General features: G+C 48.9%; 1 protein-coding gene across 1 annotated transcript in view; it reads left to right on the forward strand.

Moving 5' to 3' along the window:
• Window positions 1-10752, forward strand: part of LOC143958163 (uncharacterized) — a 56667-nt gene extending 45915 nt beyond the window's left edge. The window contains exons 7-8 of the mRNA XM_077467619.1: window positions 3105-3188; window positions 10184-10752. Coding sequence (XP_077323745.1) covers window positions 3105-3188; window positions 10184-10563 — 464 coding nt within the window. The 3' untranslated portion in view covers window positions 10564-10752. The remainder of the gene's footprint in view (window positions 1-3104; window positions 3189-10183) is intronic.
• The last annotated feature ends 11643 nt before the right edge of the window (window positions 10753-22395 follow it).

Genomic DNA, 22395 nt, shown 5'->3' on the forward strand with positions numbered 1-22395 from the left:
AGCCCCCTCCAGCCCCCTCTCCCTATGCCACTGATTCCCCCATCCTATTTAATTCCCTGGAACGATGAGATTATATCGCAATTTATCGAAAGGGAGGCCTTATGTGTATATATATATATATATATATATATATATATATATATATATATAAATTGAATTCTAATAGAAAAGTTCTGTTGTTTTTCTATGCTACTCTTTTCTATTATTTTCTATTCTATTCTAGTCTTTTCTATTGGAATTTGATTTCCTTCAGAAGCAGCAGCAGTTGAGCCACGGAAGCCCTCCCAGAGGCAGACAGGAGACACAGAATATGAGAAAAACAGTCAGACTGTCTTACCCCAGGAAAAAACAGCACAGGGGGGAGCAAAGAGGAACAAGTCTGTTTAAGCTACTGCTTGGTGACTGGCGGTTACTACCCCGTGCCGCCTCATCCACCACCATTCTCAGACTGAAGACAAAGCCAAGAGAGAAGTGTGGCATGCTGCCAATACAAGACATGAAAAACACTAAGCCCTTGTACACACGGTCGGACATTCCGACGGAAAATATCTGATCGGACCGTGTTGTCGGATAATCCGACTGTATATGGGCCCCATCGGACTGTTTCCCTCGGAGTATCCGACGGACAAAGTTTTAAAGCTGGGCTATAAAATTTTCCGACAACATGATTCGATCGGACTTTGTCCGATTGTGTGTAGAGAATTCCGATCGGACAAAGTGCCACACATGCTCAGATCAAATTCCTAGACCAAAGCTATTGGCTACTAGCCTGAATGTAGTCCCGTCATAACAAAATAATTTTTTCACGTCACGTACGATGGGATTTTCCAACGACTTTGTTCGACCGTGTGTATGCAACACAAGTTTCAGACAAAATTCGGCGGACAAAATCCTACAGATTTTGTTGTTGGAATGTCCGTGTGTACAAGGGCTTATACTTATACCAGGAAAAAAATATTTTAAGCAACAGACAGCATGGATTCATGAAAGACAGAAGTTGTCAGACAAATCTGATTTATTTTTATGAGGAGGTAAGTAAAGCCTTGGACAGAGGGGTGGCGGTGGATGTGGTACACTTGGATTTTGCAAAAGCGTTCGATACAGTTCCGCACACACGGCTCATGTGTAAGGTAAAGTCTACAGGTTTGGAAATATCAGTTTGGAAATGGATAAAAAAACTGGCTAAAAGACAGAATTCAGAGAATAGTGGTTAATGATTCTTACTCTGAATGGTCTAAGGTTATCAGTGGTGTACCCCAAGGTTCAGTGCTGGGACCCTTACTTTTTAATATCTTTATAAATGATATTGGGTCTGGGATCAAAAGTAACATTTCCGTCTTTGCAGATGACACCAAGATATGCAGTGGAATAACCTCCTTACAGGATGTCTCCAATTTACAAGCCGACCTCAATGCTCTGTCTAATTGGGCGACTATGTGGCAGATGAGGCTTAAAGAGGAAGTAAACCCTTCCAAACAACTTGGACCTATAGGTAAGCCTAGATTAAGGCTTACCTGTAGGTCCAAGCAATATCTCCTAAACCTATATGGTTTAGGAGATATTTGCCCGAAAATGGGCACCGCTGTCTACGGCGCATGCGCCGTAGACAGCGGCGCGCAGGCGCACTAAATGCGGCAAATCCAAGAATGGATTTGCCTAATTTGTCGACTCCCGTGCGCATGCGCGGGAGTGACGTCATCGCGGCTTCGCCGTATGGCAGCAGCGGAGCTGCGAGACGCGACTCCCGTGCGCATGCGCGGGAGTGACGTCATCGCGGCTGCGCCACTGTGATTCATCGGAGCTGCGAGACGCCACCAGCAACATGGATGCGGCGGACTACAGGGGACAGCGGCGACTTCGCTGGCTCCTGTGTCAGGTAAGTGACACATAATGAGCTACTATGCGATGCATAGTAGTCCATTATGCTTTACCTTTGCAGGGAAAAAAAGAGGAAGTAAACCCATCAGGGTTTACTTCCTCTTTAATGTTGAGAAATGTAAAGGGGCTGTATTTTATTTAGCTCGGAAGAGGTTGTTCTGTGGGTTTCAGTGGAGGCATTAACCCATTGTGTGCTGACGGGAGGTAGGGCCAGGAAAGGCATCCCTGCAACCCTTTGTGTTTGTGTCTAATCACTTGAAGGTAAATGTATAAAACCCAATCATAATGATTAAAGAGCATGTGTCACATACCATACTCCTCAAAATAATGGAACCAATTAATAAAAAATCCTGTTTTTAGTGTCTGGTAAATGCTAGAACGGTAAACCCTGGACACTGTTATCCATCACTCGGAAACACTGTTGATACTCTGTTGATCTCTGAGTTACTGGGTGTGCACTTCTGCTGCTGCTATTATGAAGGGCTCACACCACCGTTGCTAGATTTTTATTTATTTAATATTATGGAAAATGTGACAGGAGAAGCTGGAACACTACAGGGGGCAGAAACACCCAAAACTCCAGGAGGGAAAGGATCAGAATTGGGAATTATGACATGGAGATCTCATTGGCAGAACATTCAAGACATTGCTTTTGGGTTCAAGGACCTTTCATTTTTTTTGGGTTCAAGGACCTTTCATTTTTTTTGGGTTCAAAGACCTTTCTTTTTTTTTTTTGGAGGACCATAAATTGACCAAAGCAGCTACCTATTATTATCTATAAGTATGTTCGGGGATAAAAAAAATTTAAAAAATAAACTGCAAAGTGGTTTTATACTTCAACTGCTGATGTTAAAGCCCTAGGAACATATGCAGTCCATGCAATGGTCAATCTTGGGAACCCCTAAAGTCAAATGGAATAGTTGAACTTAGTCAATGTTCGATAGACTACACTTGCATATATATAGGAGGTTTCTACTTTAGGTAAAATAGTGGAAATGTTCCTTTGTTTTGGCCATTGGTCAATTAAAGGCACATTTTTTTATGGTGCCAGGTCCAATCACTGGAAAACTGGAATGCAAAATTCCTTCTCAATTCTCAATGTCTCAACCAAAAAGAAGTAGATACATTTTAGATTTTTACTTCTGAGCATATTGAAGAAAGAAAGAAAGAAAGAAATGATTTAGCATGTGCTATATTCACTTTGATTATGTCAACTCTTTTCTTAGCAATCGAAAATCTTAAATTTCAAATGGCTGGTATGGATAGACGGATAAGAGATCTGCAATCAAACCTTGAGAAGCAGGGAAAAGGTTAGCTGGATGCTTTATACAGAGGTTACTTTCACCTGGGTAATGTATATCTTGTGTTTGGGGCCAATAGGTAGATAAGAAGTTGCCTTGGACTCTTCAGAAGAGCTAAAAGGATTGGAGGTCCGATCTCTGCTACTTAAGCAGATCACAGCTCTTAGTGAAGAACAGCCTACAGACCAAACAATACAAATGATTAAAATTAGTGAAGCAAGCCCAAAGCCCAGCAGTTTTGCTTGCTCTTGCAGTGGACTGTTCCTCAGTGTCCTTATGTCCACGGCAGAGCTACAGTATGGTCCCTGCATTGGTCTTTTTGAAGTCATAAGAACTTATACTGCAGAAGTATAGGAGAGAAGAGGCTGCCAGGATTGCTCTAGCAGTGCAAGAGAATTTGCAGTGGAGTGGAGGATAAGGTTAGTAAAATTGTTTTACCAAGTACTTTAGTCTTTAGATTTTTATGTGTCCTGGAGTGCATCTTTAGATGAACAAGACAAGATTTTAAGCAGCTGAGCCCTTTAAATGACAATTATTAGATGGAGATCATCAATGGCTGCCAAGAGAAGCACGGATTATGAATGCAATGATATAAGGAGTGCTGGACATGACAGTGTGGATGAGGGACACAGAGGGTTAAGCTTTATGGGTGGAGCTGAGTAAAAAAAAAGGTTTGCAGGAAGCAAGTTCAGTGTAGGGGAGGGGTCATATAAAAGGGAGGGGTGTGGCTTTAGGGGATCATTCGGATCCCAGCGTGACACAGAGGAGGCAGTTTTTCTCTGCTCCTCTGTAATGGCCGACCTGGATGGGATTTTCAAGAGGCTGAGACGGGCGGCGGAGGCAAGCGGAGCGGAGTGGCTGCGGGACCGTGCGGGGACCAGGAGGACACCGCGGAGGATGTCGGTGATGCAGGTGAGGCGCTGCTGCATGCGCGGAGGTCTCGGCCTCCGGCGCGTTTTTTCCCCGGGGCCTACCCCTCGTCCACCTCGTGACTGTCGGAGCCCGGGGGCCGACCGCTCGGTCCCCCCGGCGAAGAGGAAGGTGCCTGGCTCTCCCTGGTCTGGGTGGTCATTGCGCCGCCGACCGGAGGGGGGCGGGACCTCGCGGAAAAATGGCGCCGGGTACGGGGGGGGGGAACGGGCGGGGGGCTCTGGGTCTAGCCGCCTTGGGGGTGTGGCGGAAGGGGGGATCCTCGGACTGGGGGTTTCAGCGTGGGGACACGCGCGGTGGGGGGCAGGGTTTGGCATGGGGGGGGGGGTCGCTGCTCCCGGGATGGGGCGGGTGGGATGCAGAGAGCCACCGAGGTGCCTGGCAGGGCTGGTCTTGGACGCCAGCATGCCGGGGGTGGTCGGGGGCCACAGGCACTGCGGGATGCGCCTGACCGCGCTGACCAGGAGGTCTGCGATTCGCCCAGGGGGATGGCGGTGCCCCCGGCGCGCACCGCGGAGGACAAGTCCGAGGGTGAGCTGTCGCAGGAGGAGGAATTTTCACATGCAGCGCACGGAACCATGACTGTCGGCAAGGCCCCGGTGCGGCCAGGTAAGTCACGTGATCCTTTGGTTCTGACGGAAGCCTTGGGGGGATTTCCTGGGGGACCCGGTATCCCAGAACGGCAGGGGATGGGGGCAGAGGGCCGGTCGGCGGGGGTGGGGCATGTCGCCCTGGGGGGGGGCCCACGGACAGCTGCAGGACCTTCTTGGAGGGGCTGCGGGCCCTGGTGGGTAAGTTTGCCGGGGGTTCGGGGGCACCGCAAGTGGGTCCCTGGATGGCTGCGGGCCCAGGGTCGGGGGGTGGGGGGTCCGGGACCACGCCGGTGGTGGACCCCCCGACCGCTGCGGCTTCTGGGGGGGGTGGTAGACATGGGGCCTGGGGGCACGGGGGTCCCCCCGGTGGTCACGGAACCTGGGGCGTGGTCCGATGTGGTCAGGGTTGCGGATGCTGCCCGGTGCGCAGCATATGTTGATTCGATAGCCCGGTGGGGGCGTGCCTGAAGCAGGAGGTGCGGGAGAATATTGGCATGGGTGAGTATGTGGAGATTTTCTCGTTGCTCCCCCTTGAGAAGTTCAACTTGGATAGGGTCAAGCCGGACGGTTCCAAAAGGACGACGAGGAGAAGCGTAGGTATCGGCTGATTCTGCGCACTTTCTCCATTTGGCTTCAGGCGTTCGCTGGCTTAGCTAGCATGATTGGGGAGACGAACCCCGAGCATGGCTCGGCGTTGTTCTGCTATATGGACACGATTGGAGGGGCTTATCGGGTGTATGGGGGGGGTGGCATGGCTGCGTTATGACGAACAGTCCGGGCAGCGGTAAGCGGTGCGGCCGGAACTATGCTGGGACCGCAAGGACATCAGCCGCTGGATGAGGCTTATGTCTGCGGCTCGGACTCCTGCTCCGTTTCTTCAGGGGGGGGGGGCGGGAGTGTGTTGTCCTCAGGGCTGCCGGCCGGGAAAAAGTGGGGTGTGTGCTGGCCCTTTAACGGGGGGCTTGTAAATTCGGGAAAGCGTGCCGATTTAAGCACGAGTGCTGCGGCTGCGCCCTCGCACTGTCCCGCTGTTTCAGGAACGGAAAGCGTTCCGGCGATGTTGCTCACGTAAGGGATGACGCCGGTAACCCTGGGAAGGATGCTTCCTTTCCTGAGTGAGTATCCGGATGGTGAGGCGGCGCTGGGGTTGATTTCGGAGTTTCGGGATGGTTTCAGGATTCCTTGTTCATTGGCGGAGGTGCCGCCAGTGGCCCGGAACTTTCAATCGGCTTTGGTATACCCTGGGGGTGGTAGGCGAAAACTTGGGCAGGGCAGTGGCGTTGGGCCGGATGGGTGGGCCTTTCGAAGTGCAACCGTGGGGCGACCTGGTGGTGTCCCCGCTGGGTGTAGTTCCTGGGAAAGAGCCAGGGAAATTTCGCTTGATTCATCACTGGTCCTTTCCTAAAGGGGGGTCGGTCAATGACGTCATCGGCCCTGATGCGTGTACGGTCTCATACGCGTCTTTTGATGCGGCGGTGAGGTGGGTCAGGCTTTCTGGATGCGGGGCTCTTATGGCCAAGGCAGATGTGGGGTGCCATTGGCGGGGCCAGTTCTATATGAGTAAGTGCCTGCCCATGGGTTGTTCCATTTCCTGCGCCTACTTTGAGGCGTTTAGCTCATTTTGGAGTGGGTGGTGAGTGACGTTTCGGGCCTGGAGTCGGTCGTCCACTAGTTGGATGACTTTCTGTGCGTGGGCCCCGCCTGCCTCCAGTGTGGGTGCGATTTTTCTGTCTACGTTGCAGCACATTGCAGGTAAGTTCGGGGTACTGTTGGCGCGGATAACACGGAGGGACCAGTTACGGACTTGAGTTTTTTTTTGGGGGATAGTGATCAATTCGAGGGCAATGGAGTGTCGATTGCCCGAGAATGAATTACTTGATCGGAAGATGGAATTGGCGGAGATGCAAGGATAGTAGAAGGTCTGGTTGAGGGCCCTGCAGTCTCTGTTGGGCTAGCTAAATTTTGCTTGCCGGATCATCCCTATGGGGGTGGGTGTTCGGCAGTCGGCTGTCGGCAGCCTCGGCCGGGGTGAGTGTGCCTAACCATTTTGTGCGTCTGCGGGAAGGAACACAGGGAAGATTTGCGGGCGTGGCTTGAATTCCTAGCCTCTTGTAACGGGCGGGACATGTGGATGTCGGGGCCAGTGAGCAATTTCGATGTGGAATTGGTCGCTGCCGCGGCTGGGTCGGCGGGTTATGGGGCGTATTTTCGGGGACGGTGGAGTGCTGAACCTTGGCCGCGATCTTGAGAGGTGGCGGGGTTGTTGGGCAACCTGGTTCTGCTCGAACTATTCCTGGTGGTGTTGGTATTGGAGCTGTGGGGGGAGGAGTTCCGTAATATGAAGTTGCGCATTAGTTGAGACGACATGGGGGTGGTTCAGGTCCTCAACCATTTGGCTGCTACGGCAGCTGGTGTTTCGGTGTTTACGGCTCAATGTTTACGTTTCGGCAGTGCACATACCTAATTATTTGGCTAACTCGCTCTCTCGTTTTCAGTGGGACGAGTTCCGGGATCTGGCGCCGAGAACGGAGGAGTCGAGGGCGTCTTGCCCTGGGTGGATGTGGGGGATGCCCTTGTAGTCGCCGCAGGTTGGATTCAGGGGTCTTTGAGTGGGTCCACGATGGCGGCCTATTCTGGGGTGTGGTCAGAATGGTTGGGTTGGAGCGGTTGGTCGGGGCTCCGACCAGCGCTGGTTGGTGCTGTATTGGGTGGCAGGGAACATTGAGATGGGATTGGCACCTGCGTCGATTGATCGGAAATTGGCGGGGTTGGCATTTTTGTTTAAGCTGTGGGGAGAGCCGGACGGGAATGCAGATTTTTTGGGTGCGGCAAACCTTGAAGGGGTATAGGAGGGAACGGAAAGGTCGGGAGGCGCACAGGCTGGTGAAGTGTGATAACTTGGTGGCGATTTGTTCCCGGCTTGTGGAAGTTTGTTCTTCCGCTTACAAGGCCATCCTGTTCACAGCGGCTTTTTCATTGGCGTTTTATGGGGCGTTTGGGACTGGGGAGTTGGTGTGTCGGTCTAAACGGGGTGCTGTGGGGCTGTTGGATCAGGATGTACAGGTGGCTGTTGATCGGGTGAGTATACGGTGGCGGAGGTCCAAGCCTGACCAGCTGGGCAGGGGAGTGGTGATTATACTGTTTGCCTTGACCGGGCTCGGCAGTGGGCCCGGTGGTGGCGGTAAGGGCCTTTCGGGCGGTGCGGCTGGAGGGGGGGGGCCTTTCTTGCTGCATGCGGGGGGCTCTTTTCTCTCTAGGTTGCAATTCGTGTCAGTTTTCAACGGTGCCTGCGGACTGTGGGTTTGGACGACCGGGAGTACTCGTCGCACTCCTTCCGTATTGGGGCGGCCACTGAGGCTGCCCGATGTGGGCTGGCTGAGGCGATTGTTCGCCGGATCGGTCATTGGGAATCTAAGAGGTTCCGTTCGTATGTCCGGCCGCAGTTGATCCTGGGGTGAGCTGGGGCGCGGCTGGGAGTGTTTTGCAGTATGGGGTTGGGAGTTACAGGTGTTATGGTATATTACGTTGGTTGGTTGTTATGTGTTCTGTGTTATGTTTTTCGTTTCAGATGGAGGTTCCTCACGCCTCGTTTGGATCCTAGGGCACTCGGACGTGTGCTGGGGGGCCGGGAGAGGTGATGCTCAGCCGGCAGGCGGGCCGTTGGGAATTCCTGGGGGGAGGCTAGGTTGATGTGGTTGGGATTCCCGGGCATGCGGTGGGAGCGTGTGATGAAGGAAGTTGAGCGCTTTGCAATGAGGGACAGGCCCCCGGATGTGTTGGTCATTTACGCAGGGGGCAACGACCTGGGCATACGGAAGGAAAGGGACATCTTAGCTGATGTTAGGGCGGATGTTTTGCACTTACGAGTCCGCTTCCCGGGTACCATTTTGGTTTGGTAGGTCATTGCGGGCAGATCGGTGTGGAGGTGGGCTAGGTCCATGGTAAGCATCAACAAAACCAGGATGGGGGTCGGACGTGGGTATTGACCTTTGGTCATTGGGTCTGCAGGAGGGTATACAACATAGCTCTTAGGGTGTGGGGTGGCCCTCAAGGTTGAGGGGGTCACCCTTTCGGGCTGTGGCGGTGTGTTTTCTGGTGGTTTCTGACGGTAGACAGGTACTCAGAAGGGATCTGAGGGTGTGGGGGGCTCATCTAACGATCGGCCCCTCTGGGTATTCCTGAACGTTGGAGGGAATACGGTTATGTTCACTGGCGGAAGTTGTCTCCGACCGGTCACAGGTGGAGGCCTTTGGGAAGTTGGTGAGGTGTACCGCAGTGATTTGGTATTGGCTTAAGTGGGGTCACCGTCAGAGATCACCAGAATGGGCAGTTAATGTTATTTAATGTGGTTTAATGGTAATAAAGTTATTTATATTTATATATCTATATATATTTAGATATTTTCATATTTACAAGTTATTGGAGTGAATTTTGAGTTATGTTTAATAAAGGCTGTTGTGGCCAGTTTACTCCAACCTATGGTGTGGTCTCGTTTCTAATAGGGGAAGATATGGGTAAGGAATAATATAAGGGGAACATTCAGACTACACTAGTCAAGAGAAGCACGGATTATGAATGCAATGATATAAGGAGTGCTGGACATGACAGTGTGGATGAGGGACACAGAGGGTTAAGCTTTATGGGTGGAGCTGAGTAAAAAAAAAGGTTTGCAGGAAGCAAGTTCAGTGTAGGGGAGGGGTCATATAAAAGGGAGGGGTGTGGCTTTAGGGGATCATTCGGATCCCAGCGTGACACAGAGGAGGCAGTTTTTCCCGCCCTCCCGCCCTACTGTTATGTGTTTGTTTTGTTGTGTCGTTTGTTGCTGGTCTTTTCTTCTTTTGCAGGTTTCGTCGGTTGTCACGGCAGCTGAAGGTTTTCCTGTGTTGGCGGTGTGTTTTCTGGTGGTTTCTGACGGTAGACAGGTACTCAGAAGGGATCTGAGGGTGTGGGGGGCTCATCTAACGATCGGCCCCTCTGGGTATTCCTGAACGTTGGAGGGAATACGGTTATGTTCACTGGCGGAAGTTGTCTCCGACCGGTCACAGGTGGAGGCCTTTGGGAAGTTGGTGAGGTGTACCGCAGTGATTTGGTATTGGCTTAAGTGGGGTCACCGTCAGAGATCACCAGAATGGGCAGTTAATGTTATTTAATGTGGTTTAATGGTAATAAAGTTATTTATATTTATATATCTATATATATTTAGATATTTTCATATTTACAAGTTATTGGAGTGAATTTTGAGTTATGTTTAATAAAGGCTGTTGTGGCCAGTTTACTCCAACCTATGGTGTGGTCTCGTTTCTAATAGGGGAAGATATGGGTAAGGAATAATATAAGGGGAACATTCAGACTACACTAGTCACGGTTGTCCACCTACAGAGTTCCTTTAACCTAATAGAAAGTGGCAGATCTGTTTGCTATGTGTTCCATGAAGTCTTGTGATGAAAACATATTTTTTTCCTATTCTTACCACTATTATAGTTCTTTCATTTGCAAAAGAAGTCTCTAGAAGTGGCAACAAATTCTATATTATAAATGATGTTAAAGTCACTTATTCTGAGGCCAGAACCAGCTGTGCCAATCGTGGAGGTCAGTTGGCCGTTCCCCGGACCCCCGAAGAAAACCAAGCAATCTTATCCCTCCGCAAGCAGGTCAATCAGCACACATTCATGGGTATAAATGACTTGGAGAAAGAGGGCGATTTTAGAGACCTCTCAGGAGAAGCCATCAAATACTTCAACTGGCGTACAGGTGAACCCAACAACCTTGGTGGCAAAGAGCACTGTGTGGAAATATGGGATGATGGAAGGTGGAATGATGAGAATTGCTCAAGCAAACGTTTTTTTGTTTGTGAGTTTTAAGTTAGAGCAAGTTCACCATTTCTTTGTATCCATGTACCTCTTGAATTCTTTAAAGGCACATTTGAATGCTTTTATTCTTTTGTGCACCTCCAATTACCAAGCACCAAAGTGATTGTAAACGATTATGTTTACCTAGTAAAGTGACTGACTTTAGATGATACACTTTTATTAAACAAATCACCCTACAAACGTTGTACCTGTTTATTTGCAGCCTTCTTTTCTCTACAGCCATTCAAAGTGGAGGGAAGCCGCTCATTGGAGGGAAGGCACACACCCCCCTTCACATAACACACAGGAACCAAGCTGAGGCTGTCAATCATAGGCTGGATCTCCCTTTCCATCAACTTTTTAGCTCTAGAGGGATATGCTTTGTTCATATTTCTTGTTAGAGGTTTACAAACACTTCTTCATATAGTTACATGTATTTAATGTTTTTCAGGCGAATACAGTAACTGCACACAATCATGAAAATATAATCTTATTTACAGTTTATCATTGTATCTCCATTTTTTTTCAAATAACAGTTTTATTAGTTATCGCATCAGGTAAATGAACATAGACTGAACACAGTAAGTTCCAGGCATTACTAGAGCAGGAATATAGCCAGTATAGACATTATAGCAGTATTTGGTGCAGGATCATTGCTAAATCATACTATGAACTGTTAGATACTAGTTGAACTTTGCCATAGGCTATGTGAGAGCCTAAGGAGTGTGAGAGGAGATGGAAAGGAAGAGATAGAAAAGAGAAAAGAGATAAGGAAAATATGTAGGAGATCAGACCCCGGCATGCGGAGCCATCTAATATTAAGCTCTCAAAGGGGGATGGTGCTAAAAATTGGAGATTTGGGGCAAAGGATTGTGCATAGTGGCCTATTTGCAGACATCCATGGAACTCCAGGCGAGGGAAGTCATATTTTTCTTGGAGTTCAGTGAACGTTAGTAATTTACGTGATCTAGGGTTTACCAAGTGGCCAAAGTGGAATAAGTTCCGCGTTGCCCAGGGTGAAGACATCTGGTGAGTGAGACCAGGAGGCATCTTGGGGTTGCAGAGGAAAGAGCTTAACAGTTACTTTTCTGAGCTGAGCTAATGTGCGTGGGAAATTTTGCGCCAGAGCAATCTGAGTTGAGACATAGACCCCAAAAGCCTACCAGGATCCACCTGTTTGGTTCGCATCCAGAACATAAGAACAGGCAAAAACTTTGTCCGAACACTTGAATACCGTTAAAGTTTATGGGACACGAACATGAAAAATCAAAAGTGCTAATTTTAAAGGCTTATATGTATGGCATTGTCATAAAAAGTGGTTGGGGGCCTGGGTCCTGCCCCAGGGGACATATATCAATGCAAAAAAAAGTTTTAAAAACATCAGTTTTTTTGGGAGCTGTGATTTTAAGTGAAACAATAAAAGTGTAATATTCCTTTAAATTTCATACCTGGGGGGTGTGTATAGTATGCCTGTAAAGGGGCACATGTTTCCCATGTTTAGAACAGTCTGACTGCAAAATGAAATTTCTAAAGGAAAAAAAGTCATTTAAAACTACTCGTGGCTATAATGAATTATCGGTCCGACAATACATGTAAAAGTTCATTGATAAAAATGGCATGGAATTTACCCACGTTGGAACCCCGGTTCTTCTCCACTTCATCCGCCGCACGATCCGCCTCAGTGGGAGTCTTTTCCACCACGTGACTGTCTTCTGTTCTTCTGACACTTCTTATATAACGGAGGGCTGGGCCACCCGGTGACCCTGCCCCCTCTGACACACTGGGACTTCCCTATGGCTTTTCCTATGTTGTCTGAGGGGGCGGGGTCACCTGTTTATGTAAACGGGTGACCCGGACCCCCTCTGACATTACGGGGAAAGCCATAGGGAAATCCTCGCAAAGTCCTGTGTGTCAGAAGGAGGGCGGGGACGGCAAAAGGGGAGATAGTGGGGCAGAGGACGGTTGGCCTGTAAGATGGCAAGAACAAAGAAGGGAACCACAAGGACTCCGACCACAATGCACCCCACGCTGCAATCACAGATTATATAAATACTGTATTGCGGCTTTCTGGCCGCACGCACAACCAACATACCAGCATGTCACAGGGATCCGAAGCACGATACCAAGAGGATATCCACTGCAAAAAGCCATGAATTAAAAGTTAGATGTAGTATATTCTAATATATAAAACATATATAAACCAGCAAGTAAATTACAAACTGCAATCAAATTCCAAGTTACAGTAACAAACTCCATATAAATCTAAACCAGGCACATATGACGCGGTAAGGCATTGGATGACACTCATATCACCAAAAACTGTATAATAAATCAAAGGTGGGGTACACCAATAACAAAAGAAGAGAAAGGGAAGGGAGAAAAAGGAAGGGGGGAAGAGGGACAAAAAAGAAAGAGGGCAGGGAGAGAGGGACAGGAGGCATAGCAACAGCAAGAGACGTACATTCAAGTACCAAGATGGAAAAATATATAGTTGCCCATGAGGTAGTACACTTAAAATAAGAGGGAAAATCTAAAGTCCTCTGGGATAACTGCCAGGACAATGAACTAGGCCTCCGTAGTGTCAAATCTGTGGCATAAATCCAAATGCCTACTTATAGGGTTTAACATTTTTCCACTTGGGGGTAAAGTTGACAACATCAAGTCCTTTGTGTGAAGGGTCAGTGTGAAGGGCAGGGGAAAATGTAATAGTTGTGTCCCTAATACTGTCTGTAAGGTGCGCCCCTCTGGTTCTGCTTGAGCTGGACTTTATTGGTCATTGGAAAGCCCTGTCAACCGGTTGGATAGCCAAGACAACCATGCACAATGTATGGATTATCAAGAATACAATTCTTTATTTCCTGAATACAGAATTTATGCAATCAGACATTACACAAGGCCAAGGGCAACATAAAACACAAGGGGATAAGCCCCTTGGGCAACCAATCATATACATCCACATCTATGTTAGTCATACAATAAGCAACATTCTTAGGAGATTTCTGATTAGAGAAAAGTCCCTATATTATATATATATATATAAATATGTTTTGATGACCTTAAGCTGTTATCATATTTTGAACATAAAACCGCAGGCCAATGTTCCACTACGCCCTAAATGTTCTAAGTATGCAAAACTTAAATGTCAGCTGCGACCGCAAGCGCATCCTGTTTTTCGTGAATTTGCACCTCAGAAGAAACTTGCAAAGCATTGCATGTGAAGGTGTTTCCAATAACCTTTCTCAGAGATATATATATATATATATCTAAATATATATGTATATATTTAAGCAGATTCTAGTATAATAAGAAGAGTATAAACTTAAAGGGTGACTTTCCCTAGCCTTACACTGTCAAATGTGGATCAAGTGTACTTTATTACGTGGAAGTCAGGGAAGGTATAGGAGCATTAGGCATCAAAAGTGTGGTGCTAGCTAAAGAACACGTGAAAGCTGAATCTGTGTTTTGACTGGCAGAAGAAAAGGAAGTGGAACCTGACCCAGATTGGTTCTGTAGTTGGTTTAGTTCTTGTGCCTCTACAAATCCTAGATGTGTATTAGTGTGTGAAGTCGTAGATGCATTAGGATTCGGACTCGTACGTGTCGAGTCGCAATGCGATCTTAAATTGGATACAATGTGTTTAACACTCCTACTTTCAACTGACAATTAGAGGATTCCTAAAGAAGAAAAAAAGGGGGAAAAAATGGAGGGAAGAAGGGGGGGAAAGGGGGAGGGGAAACAAAAGAAAAAAGGGATTGGTACATATAGTGGTAAGGGATGTAAAGATGGACAAACTTCCGATGGGACGTTTCGCGATTGCGAACCGCGAATGTGACCAAAAGTGGCAGACCCCATTGACTTTATTGGCAGGTGAACCTTAAAAACCTCCAGGTCATATTTTCAGCCACAAAATACTTACTAACTAACAAAAGTATTAAGTGAATCTGGGATCGACAATGACAAGCATTATTTTTTTATCTGTGAAATTTTGACAATTCAGGAGCGTATGAGGGCCATGGAGGAAAGGCAAGGTCAGGGCAGGCTATGAAGGGGGTGCAGGAGATGATCAGTGCCACAGTCAGGGCAGCACAGTCCTGTACCAGTGTCCCAGTGTGCCAACCTGTGCTTGAGCCCCTCCCTCTGCCCGGCCCTTACCCCCACCTATGCAGGACTCCACTGTGGTGGTCCAGAGGTGCCAGTCCAGTGCTGATCCTCAACCATGGTGCTGGCACTGCCTGCTGATTGGCTTCTCTGCTGCTATCTCCCTCACTGTCTGAAACCAGCACCACAATAGAAATTGAGCACTGACACCAGCACCATGATAGAGAGCACTGACACCAGCACCAAGATAGAGAGCACTGACACTACACTAGCACTGTGATAGAGAGCACTGACACCAGCACCGTTATAGAGAGCACTGACACCAGCAGAGAGATAGAGAGCACTGACATCAGCACTGTGATAGAGAGCACTGACACCAGCACCGTTATAGAGAGCACTGACACCAGCATCGTGATAGAGAGCACTGACACCAGCACCGTGATAGAGAGCACTGACACCTGCACCGTGAGAGCACTGACACCAGCACCATGATAGAGAGTAGGGATGGCCGAATGGTTCGTCCGGCAGTTGTTTCGCGCCAAATTTTGGCTGTTTGCGGTCCGCCCGTTCGGCGGACTATTGGCGCCGTTCGCCTGGCGGACTTCCGTGTTTACTGTGTAAAAGAACTTTGACCTATGATGACACATCCATCATGGGGCACAGGACAGCCAATTGAGACATTACAGCACATGGACACTTGGACATTCCCCCTAACTTATAAATAGACCCAATCCGGCGGCCATTTTACATTCTTTCTTCTGTCACTATAGGGAGAGGTTGCTGTGTGGAGCAGGGAGAGATTGCAGTGACCCAAATCGCTAGCTATTTGGTACACAAAAGTTATTTTCAAGACTGGTATAGGTGTTAGGTGTATATAGGTTTGCTGTGCTACTGATTGTTGCAGCAGCCTGAGTGTCTTTTGTCAGTTTAGAGAAAGGGACAGGATGGTGTGTCAGTCAGTTTAGTCATTAGCTGTTACTATCAGGTCCACAAAAGTGCTATTCCAGTTATTGTTCCAGTAGCCTCTGTTTTGTCAGTTTATATAGGGACAGGCAGAAAGCAGTGTGTGAGGCAGTGAGGGTTAGTTTAATCAGTAGCTGTTACTATATTAGGTCCACAAAGGTTCTTTTCAGGACTGGTATCAGTGGTATGGTAATAGGCTTGTACACGTATAATATTCTTTCTTCCAAATATAGAAAGAATATTATACTTGACTGCTGCCCTTCTGCAGCAGTCTGCTAATCATTCACAACCTACTTGTTCCACAAAGGTCCTTATAAGGACTGGTAATAACCTGGTGTAGGATGCTATAGTACATAGGGTTGAGTGAGGTACAGTCTGCTATTCTATAAGGACTGGTATAGGTCCACAATACATAGGGTTGAGGTGCACTACTGCTGACTGCTGCCCTATACTGCAGCAGTCCTTCATCGGTATAGAGACTGACGTACAGTCTGCTAATCAGTCACACACAAGCTACTTGTTCCACAAAGGTCCTTATAAGGACTGGTAAGGTATAGGGTACTACAGTACATAGGGTTGAGTGAGGTACAGTCTGCTATTCTATAAAGAATGCTATAGGTCCACAATACATAGGGTTGAGGTGCACTACTGCTGACCGCTGCCCTATACTGCAGCAGTCCTTCATCGGTATAGGGACTGACATACAGTCTGCTAATCAGTCCCACACAACCTACTTGTTCCACAAAGGTCCTTATAAGGACTGGTAAGGTATAGGGTACTACAGTACATAGGGTTGAGTGAGGTACAGTCTGCCATTCTATAAGGACTGGTATAGGTCCACAATACATAGGGTTGAGGTGCACTACTGCTGACCGCTGCCCTATACTGCAGCAGTCCTTCATCGGTATAGGGACTGACGTACAGTCTGCTAATCAGTCACACACAACCTACTTGTTCCACAAAGGTCCTTATAAGGACTTGTAAGGTATAGGGTACTACAGTACATAGGGTTGAGTGAAGTACAGTCTGCTATTCTATAAGGAATGGTATAGGTCCACAATACATAGGGTTGAGGTGCACTACTGCTGACCGCTGCCCTATACTGCAGCAGTCCTTCATCGGTATAGGGATTTGTCACAGGGTCATTTAAAAAATGGCAGGCAGAGGAAGAGGCAGGCCCTTCCGCAGGGGTGGTAGGGGTAGGACAGGAGCAACAGGCTTGAGCCAAAGTGGGAAGTTGCAGAAGGTGCGTTCAATTACTTTAAAGTACGCACCAGACTTGGTTGAGTGGCTCACTCAGCCTTACTCTTCTGCACCCTCCTCATCCTCTCTATCTGCACCCTCTTCTTCACTCTCTGCTATATGCACCCCCAAAAACACTACCACCAACAACACCACCACCACCACATACCTTCCGCTTGAGTCACAGGAATGATTTTCCGATCAATATCAAGACATTTCTGATGCGCAGCCACTCTTGGTATTGGATCAGGAAGAGGAGGTAGCAACAACCGGTACTTAGCAGTCTGACGACAGTACCCAGATCAGCCCAAGGAGGAGGTTGGTCCCCGATGTTGCTGCCTACTCCGAGATCTCTACTTATAGCGGTGGGGAAGGTGACGTCCATGATGACGTGTCTAGTGATGTCACGTGGGTGCCCACAAGAGAGGAAGAGGAGGGGAGTTCAGAGGGAGATATAGACCAGCAGATAGGAAGGAGAAGCAGGAATAACTTACATTGCACAGGAGGGACAAAGCAGACTGCAAATGTATCAGGAGCGAGTCATCGACCATGTACGGTCACATCTGGCGCTCCCAGGACACCGGCACATGGCTCCGCAGTGTGGGCTTTTTTTAACGTGTCCGCTGCTGACAATAGCGTTGCCATCTGCAATGTTGGCAGTCAATGCATTAGTCGCGGTAATTCCAACACTCACCTAGGGACGACCGCCTTAAGAAGGCACATGAGCAGCCATCACCGAACCCAGTGGGAGCAACGGAACACACAAAGCCACACCCCAGGCTCTCACCGTCCAGCCTCGTCTTCTACTTCTCCTTCTCCTCTCTCCTCACAATTGTCCTCCACTCCACCTTCCATCACGCCAATCTCACGTTTTTCTGCAAAAAGGCAGGCTTCCGTGGGCCTAATGTTCGAACATAAAAAAATGAAGCCGGATAACCCTCTTGCCCAACGGTTGACGACTGGCTTGTCAGAACTCATAGCCCGCCAACTACTGCCATATAAACTGATGGACTCCGAGGCCTTTCACAAATTTGTGGCCATTGGAACACCACAATGGAAGGTCCCAGGAAGGAATTATTTCTCAGAGAAGGGCATCCCAGAGCTATATGGCCATGTTCAGCGGCAAGTGAATGTATCTCTGGCACACAGTGTCAGTGCCAAGATGCATCTGACCACAGACACGTGGTCTAGCAAACACGGGCAGGGAAGGTATATCAATTTTACCGCCCACTGGGTGAACCTTCTAACGGCTGTCAAGCATGTAACCCGTGTCACCCGTGTAGATTTGGTTTTACCGCCACGGATTGCATGCAGGCCTGACTCTTCTTCTCCTCCTCCTCCTACTCCATCCTCCTCCCTCTCCTCCTCGGCTGACTCCTCCTTTTCCGCTGCTAGCGTCTCTTCCGCTGCGCCGCCCAAGCTCCACAGAACCTATTCGACATGCCAGGTGAGACGTTGCCATGCGGTGCTCCGTCTGTTGTGCCTGGAAGCCAAGAGCCACACTGGCCCGGCACTCCTTTCCAGAGGAGGATGGTGCCGGGGCGGATGAGGAGGAGCAAGAAGAGCATGCTTAAAACCTTTCTGGGATCCCTGTTGTTGTGCGTGGATGGGGAGAGGAGAATGAAGAGGACGACATTATCCTGAATGATGAGCAGGAACCAGGCCACCACACCGCTTCCACTTTAATGCAAATGGGGGTCTTCATGCTCCAGTGTTTTAATAGGGACCCCCGTATAAAAAGAATAAGGGTCAAGGGCCAGTACTGGGTGGCAACGTACTTAGACCCCCGGTACAAACACAAAATGGCAGAAATGTTACCGCCATCACAGAGGGCTGGCAGAATGGAGCACTTCCAGGCCTTGCTTCGAGAAATGCTGCATTCTGCTTTTGCGTGCGCTGGCAGAGGAGCAATTCCCACTCCCAGAGAAGGAGTTGCGGGTACCAATCCAACAGCGCCTGCAAGAAGAGGCCGGTTTGAAGATGTGTTGGTGACTTCGAATATGAGGTCATTCTTTCAGCCGACCCATCGACAGGTGTCATCCGGATCCAGCATCAGGGAATGCCTAGACCATCAGGTGTCCGACTACATCGGGTTAACGGCCGATGTGGACGCTCTGAGGAGTGATGAACCCCTGGACTACTGGGTGGGCAGGCTTGACCTCTGGCCAGAGCTTGCCCAATTTGCAATCGAACTGTTGGCTTGCCCCTCATCCAGTGTCCTGTCCGAAAGGGCGTTTAGCGCAGCAGGGGGGATCGTGACCGATAAGCGTACTCGCCTAACTCACGACAGTGTTAACTACCTCACATTTCTAAAAATGAATGAGGCATGGATCTCGGAGGAATTCAACACATGTGACCAGTAGACCATGTATATGTCTATAAACTATTTTTTTAATCGATCACAGAGACCTTCTTTCTTCATTTGGCTCACTTCCTTGTCCAAAAAAAGCACACCGTACTGTATGCCCGTACCCTCCTCTTTGAAAAGGTTGAGCGGTGTCATATTTCTACTGGGGCTGCTTATTATGAGGGGCTCCCACCATCCCTGTGCTGTGCTGACATCCTCCTGGGGCTGTACCTCTGCTGTGCATATTATGAGGGGCTCCCACCATCCCTGTGCTGTGCTGACTTCCTCCTAGGGCTGCTTATTATGAGGGGCTCCCACCATCCCTGTGCTGTGCTGACTTCCTCCTGGGGCTGCTTATTATGAGGGGCTCCCACCATCCCTATGCTGTGCTGACATCCTCCTGGGGCTGCTTATTATGAGGGGCTCCCACCATCCCTGTGCTATGCTGACATCCTCCTGGGGCTGCTTATTATGAGGGGCTCCCACCATCCTTGTATTATGCTCATTATGAGGGGCTCCCACCATCCCTGTGCTATGCTTATTTTGAGGGGCTCCCACCATCTCTGTGCTATGCTCATTATGAGGGGCTCCCACCATCCATGTGCTATGCTGACTTCCTCCTGGGGCTGCTTACGGTGCAGGTGTCAGTGCTGTATATCACGGTGCTGATGTCAGTACTCTCTATCACGGTGCTGCTGTCAGTGCTGTATATCATGGTACTGGTGTTAGTGCTTTATGTGACGCTGCTGATTTCAGTGCTCTCTATCACAGTGCTGTTGTCAGATGACTCTATCACGGTGCAGGTGTCATTGCTGTATGTCACGCTGCTGATGTCAGTGCTCTCTATCACGGTGCTGGTGTCAGATGACTCTATTATGGTGCAGGTGTCATTGCTGTATGTCACGCTGCTGGTGATCATCTCCTGCACCCTCTTCTTTGCCTACCATTGCCTTCATGCGCTCCACAGTCCTGAATTGTGACAACAATTTCCCATATAAAAAAAGAATGCTTGTAGTTGTCGATCCCAGATTCACCTCATACATGTGTTATGTCATTGGTCATGTGGTGGGACTATGTTTGCACAGCTATTAATTATTTTGTGGCTGCAAATGTGACCTGTAAGTTTGCGAAGTTCGCCTCCTATTGAAGTCAATGGGGCCCGCCGCGAACGTTCCGGTTCGCGAACTATCGGCCGCGTTCGCAAAACGTCCCGTCGGAAGTTCATCCATCACTAATAGAGAGCACTGACGCCACACCAGTGCCGAGATAGAGAGCACTGACACCAGCACTGATACCAGCAACTCGCTTCGTGACCCAAAAATATGACACCGCTCAACCTCTTCAAACAGGAGGATACGGCATATAGTATGGTGTGCATTTTTTGTACAAGGAAGTGAGCCAAATTAAGAAAGAAGGTCTGTGTGCTTGATTAAAAAAATTGTTTATAGACATATACATGGTCTACTGGTCACATGTGTTGAATTCCTCCAAGATCCATGCCTCATTCATTTTTATAAATGTGAGGTAGTCAACACTGTCGTGAGCTAGTCGAGTGCGCTTATTGGTCACGAACCCCCTTGCTGCGCTGAACGTCCTTTCGGGCAGGACTCTGGACGAGGGGCAAGCCAACAATTCCATTGCAAATTGGGCAAGCTCTGGCCAGAGGTCAAGCAACAAACACATCTTCAAACCGCCCTCTTCTTGCAGGCGCTGTTGGATTGGTACCCGCAACTCCTTCTCTGGGAGTGGGAATTCCTCCTCTTCCAGCGCACGCAAAAGCAGAATGCAGCATTTCTCAAAGCAAGGCCTGTAAGTGCTCCATTCTGACAGCCCTCTGTGATGGTGGTAACATTTCCGCCATTTTGTGTTTGTACCGGGGGTCTAAGTACGTTGCCACCCAGTACTGGTCCTTGACCCTTATGCTTTTTATACGGGGGTCCCTGTTAAAACACTGGAGCATGAAGGCCCCCATTTGCACTAAACTGGAAGTGGTGTGGTGGCCTGGCTCCTGCTCATCATCCAGGATAATGTCATCCTCCTCGTTCTCCTCTCCCGATCCACGGACAACAACAGGGATCCCAGAAAGGTTTAAAGCATGCTCTTCTTGCTCCTCCTCATCCGCCCGGCACCATGCTCCTCTGGCTCCTCTTCAGACTCCTGTTGTTGACTTGTCTCAGATAGAGTAGCCCCCCGGGAATTCATCCAGCATTGCGACTTCCTCATTTTCCTGCTCCTGCTCCTCCACGGCTTGATCAATGACACAACGCAATGCACGCTCCATAAAGAACACATAAGGTACGATGTCACTGATGGTACCATGGCTGCGACTGACCAGTTTGGTGATCTCATCAAATGGCCACAGAAGTCTGCATGTGTCACGCATGAGCAGCCACTGGGGCGGTGAAAAAAAAAACAAGCTCCCCAGAACCTGTTCTGCTGCAGAATTCGTACAGGTAGTCGTTAACTGCACATTTCTTCTGGAGCAGTCTATCAAACATATAGAAGGTTGAGTTCCATCGCATTGGGCAATCGCAAATAAGACGTCTGACCAGCAGATTGTGTCGCCGCTGAATGTCAGCAAGGCGAGCCATGGCTGTGTAACATCTTCTGAAATGGGCCGAGATTTTCCTTGCCTGCCGCAAGATGTCCTGGACCCCAGGGTATTTGATAACTAATTGCTGCATGACCAAGTTTAAGACGTGTGCCATGCATGGCACATGTGTAATTTTGCCCTGTTTCAATGCGCTAAGCAGATTGGCACCGTTGTCACACACCACTTTACCAACTGTCAAATTGAGTGGTGTTAGTCACTGATCTGCCTGTGAACGCAAAGCTGAAAGGAATGCAGGGCCAGTTTGGCTCTTGGCTTCCAGGCACAACAAATGCAGCACAGCATGGCAATGTCTCACCTGGCATCTCAAATAGGTTTTGGGGATCTTGGGCCGTGCAGCGGAAGAGATGCTAGCAGCGGAAAAGGAGGAGTCAGCTGAGGAGGAGAGGGAGGATGGAGTAGGAGGAGGAGAAGAAGAGGCAGGCCTGCATGCAATCCGTGGTGGTAAAACCAAATCTACACAGGTGCCACGGGTTACATGCTTGGCGGTCGTCAGAAGGTTCACCCAGTGGGCAGTAAAAGTTATATTCCTTCCCTGCCCGTGTTTGCTAGACCACGTGTCTGGGGTCAGATGTATCTTCTT

This window comes from Lithobates pipiens, unplaced genomic scaffold (genome assembly GCF_037356315.1).
Source record: "Lithobates pipiens isolate NorthernLeopardFrog02 unplaced genomic scaffold, aLitPip1_a1.2 Scaffold_59, whole genome shotgun sequence".
Lineage (NCBI taxonomy): Eukaryota > Metazoa > Chordata > Amphibia > Anura > Ranidae > Lithobates > Lithobates pipiens.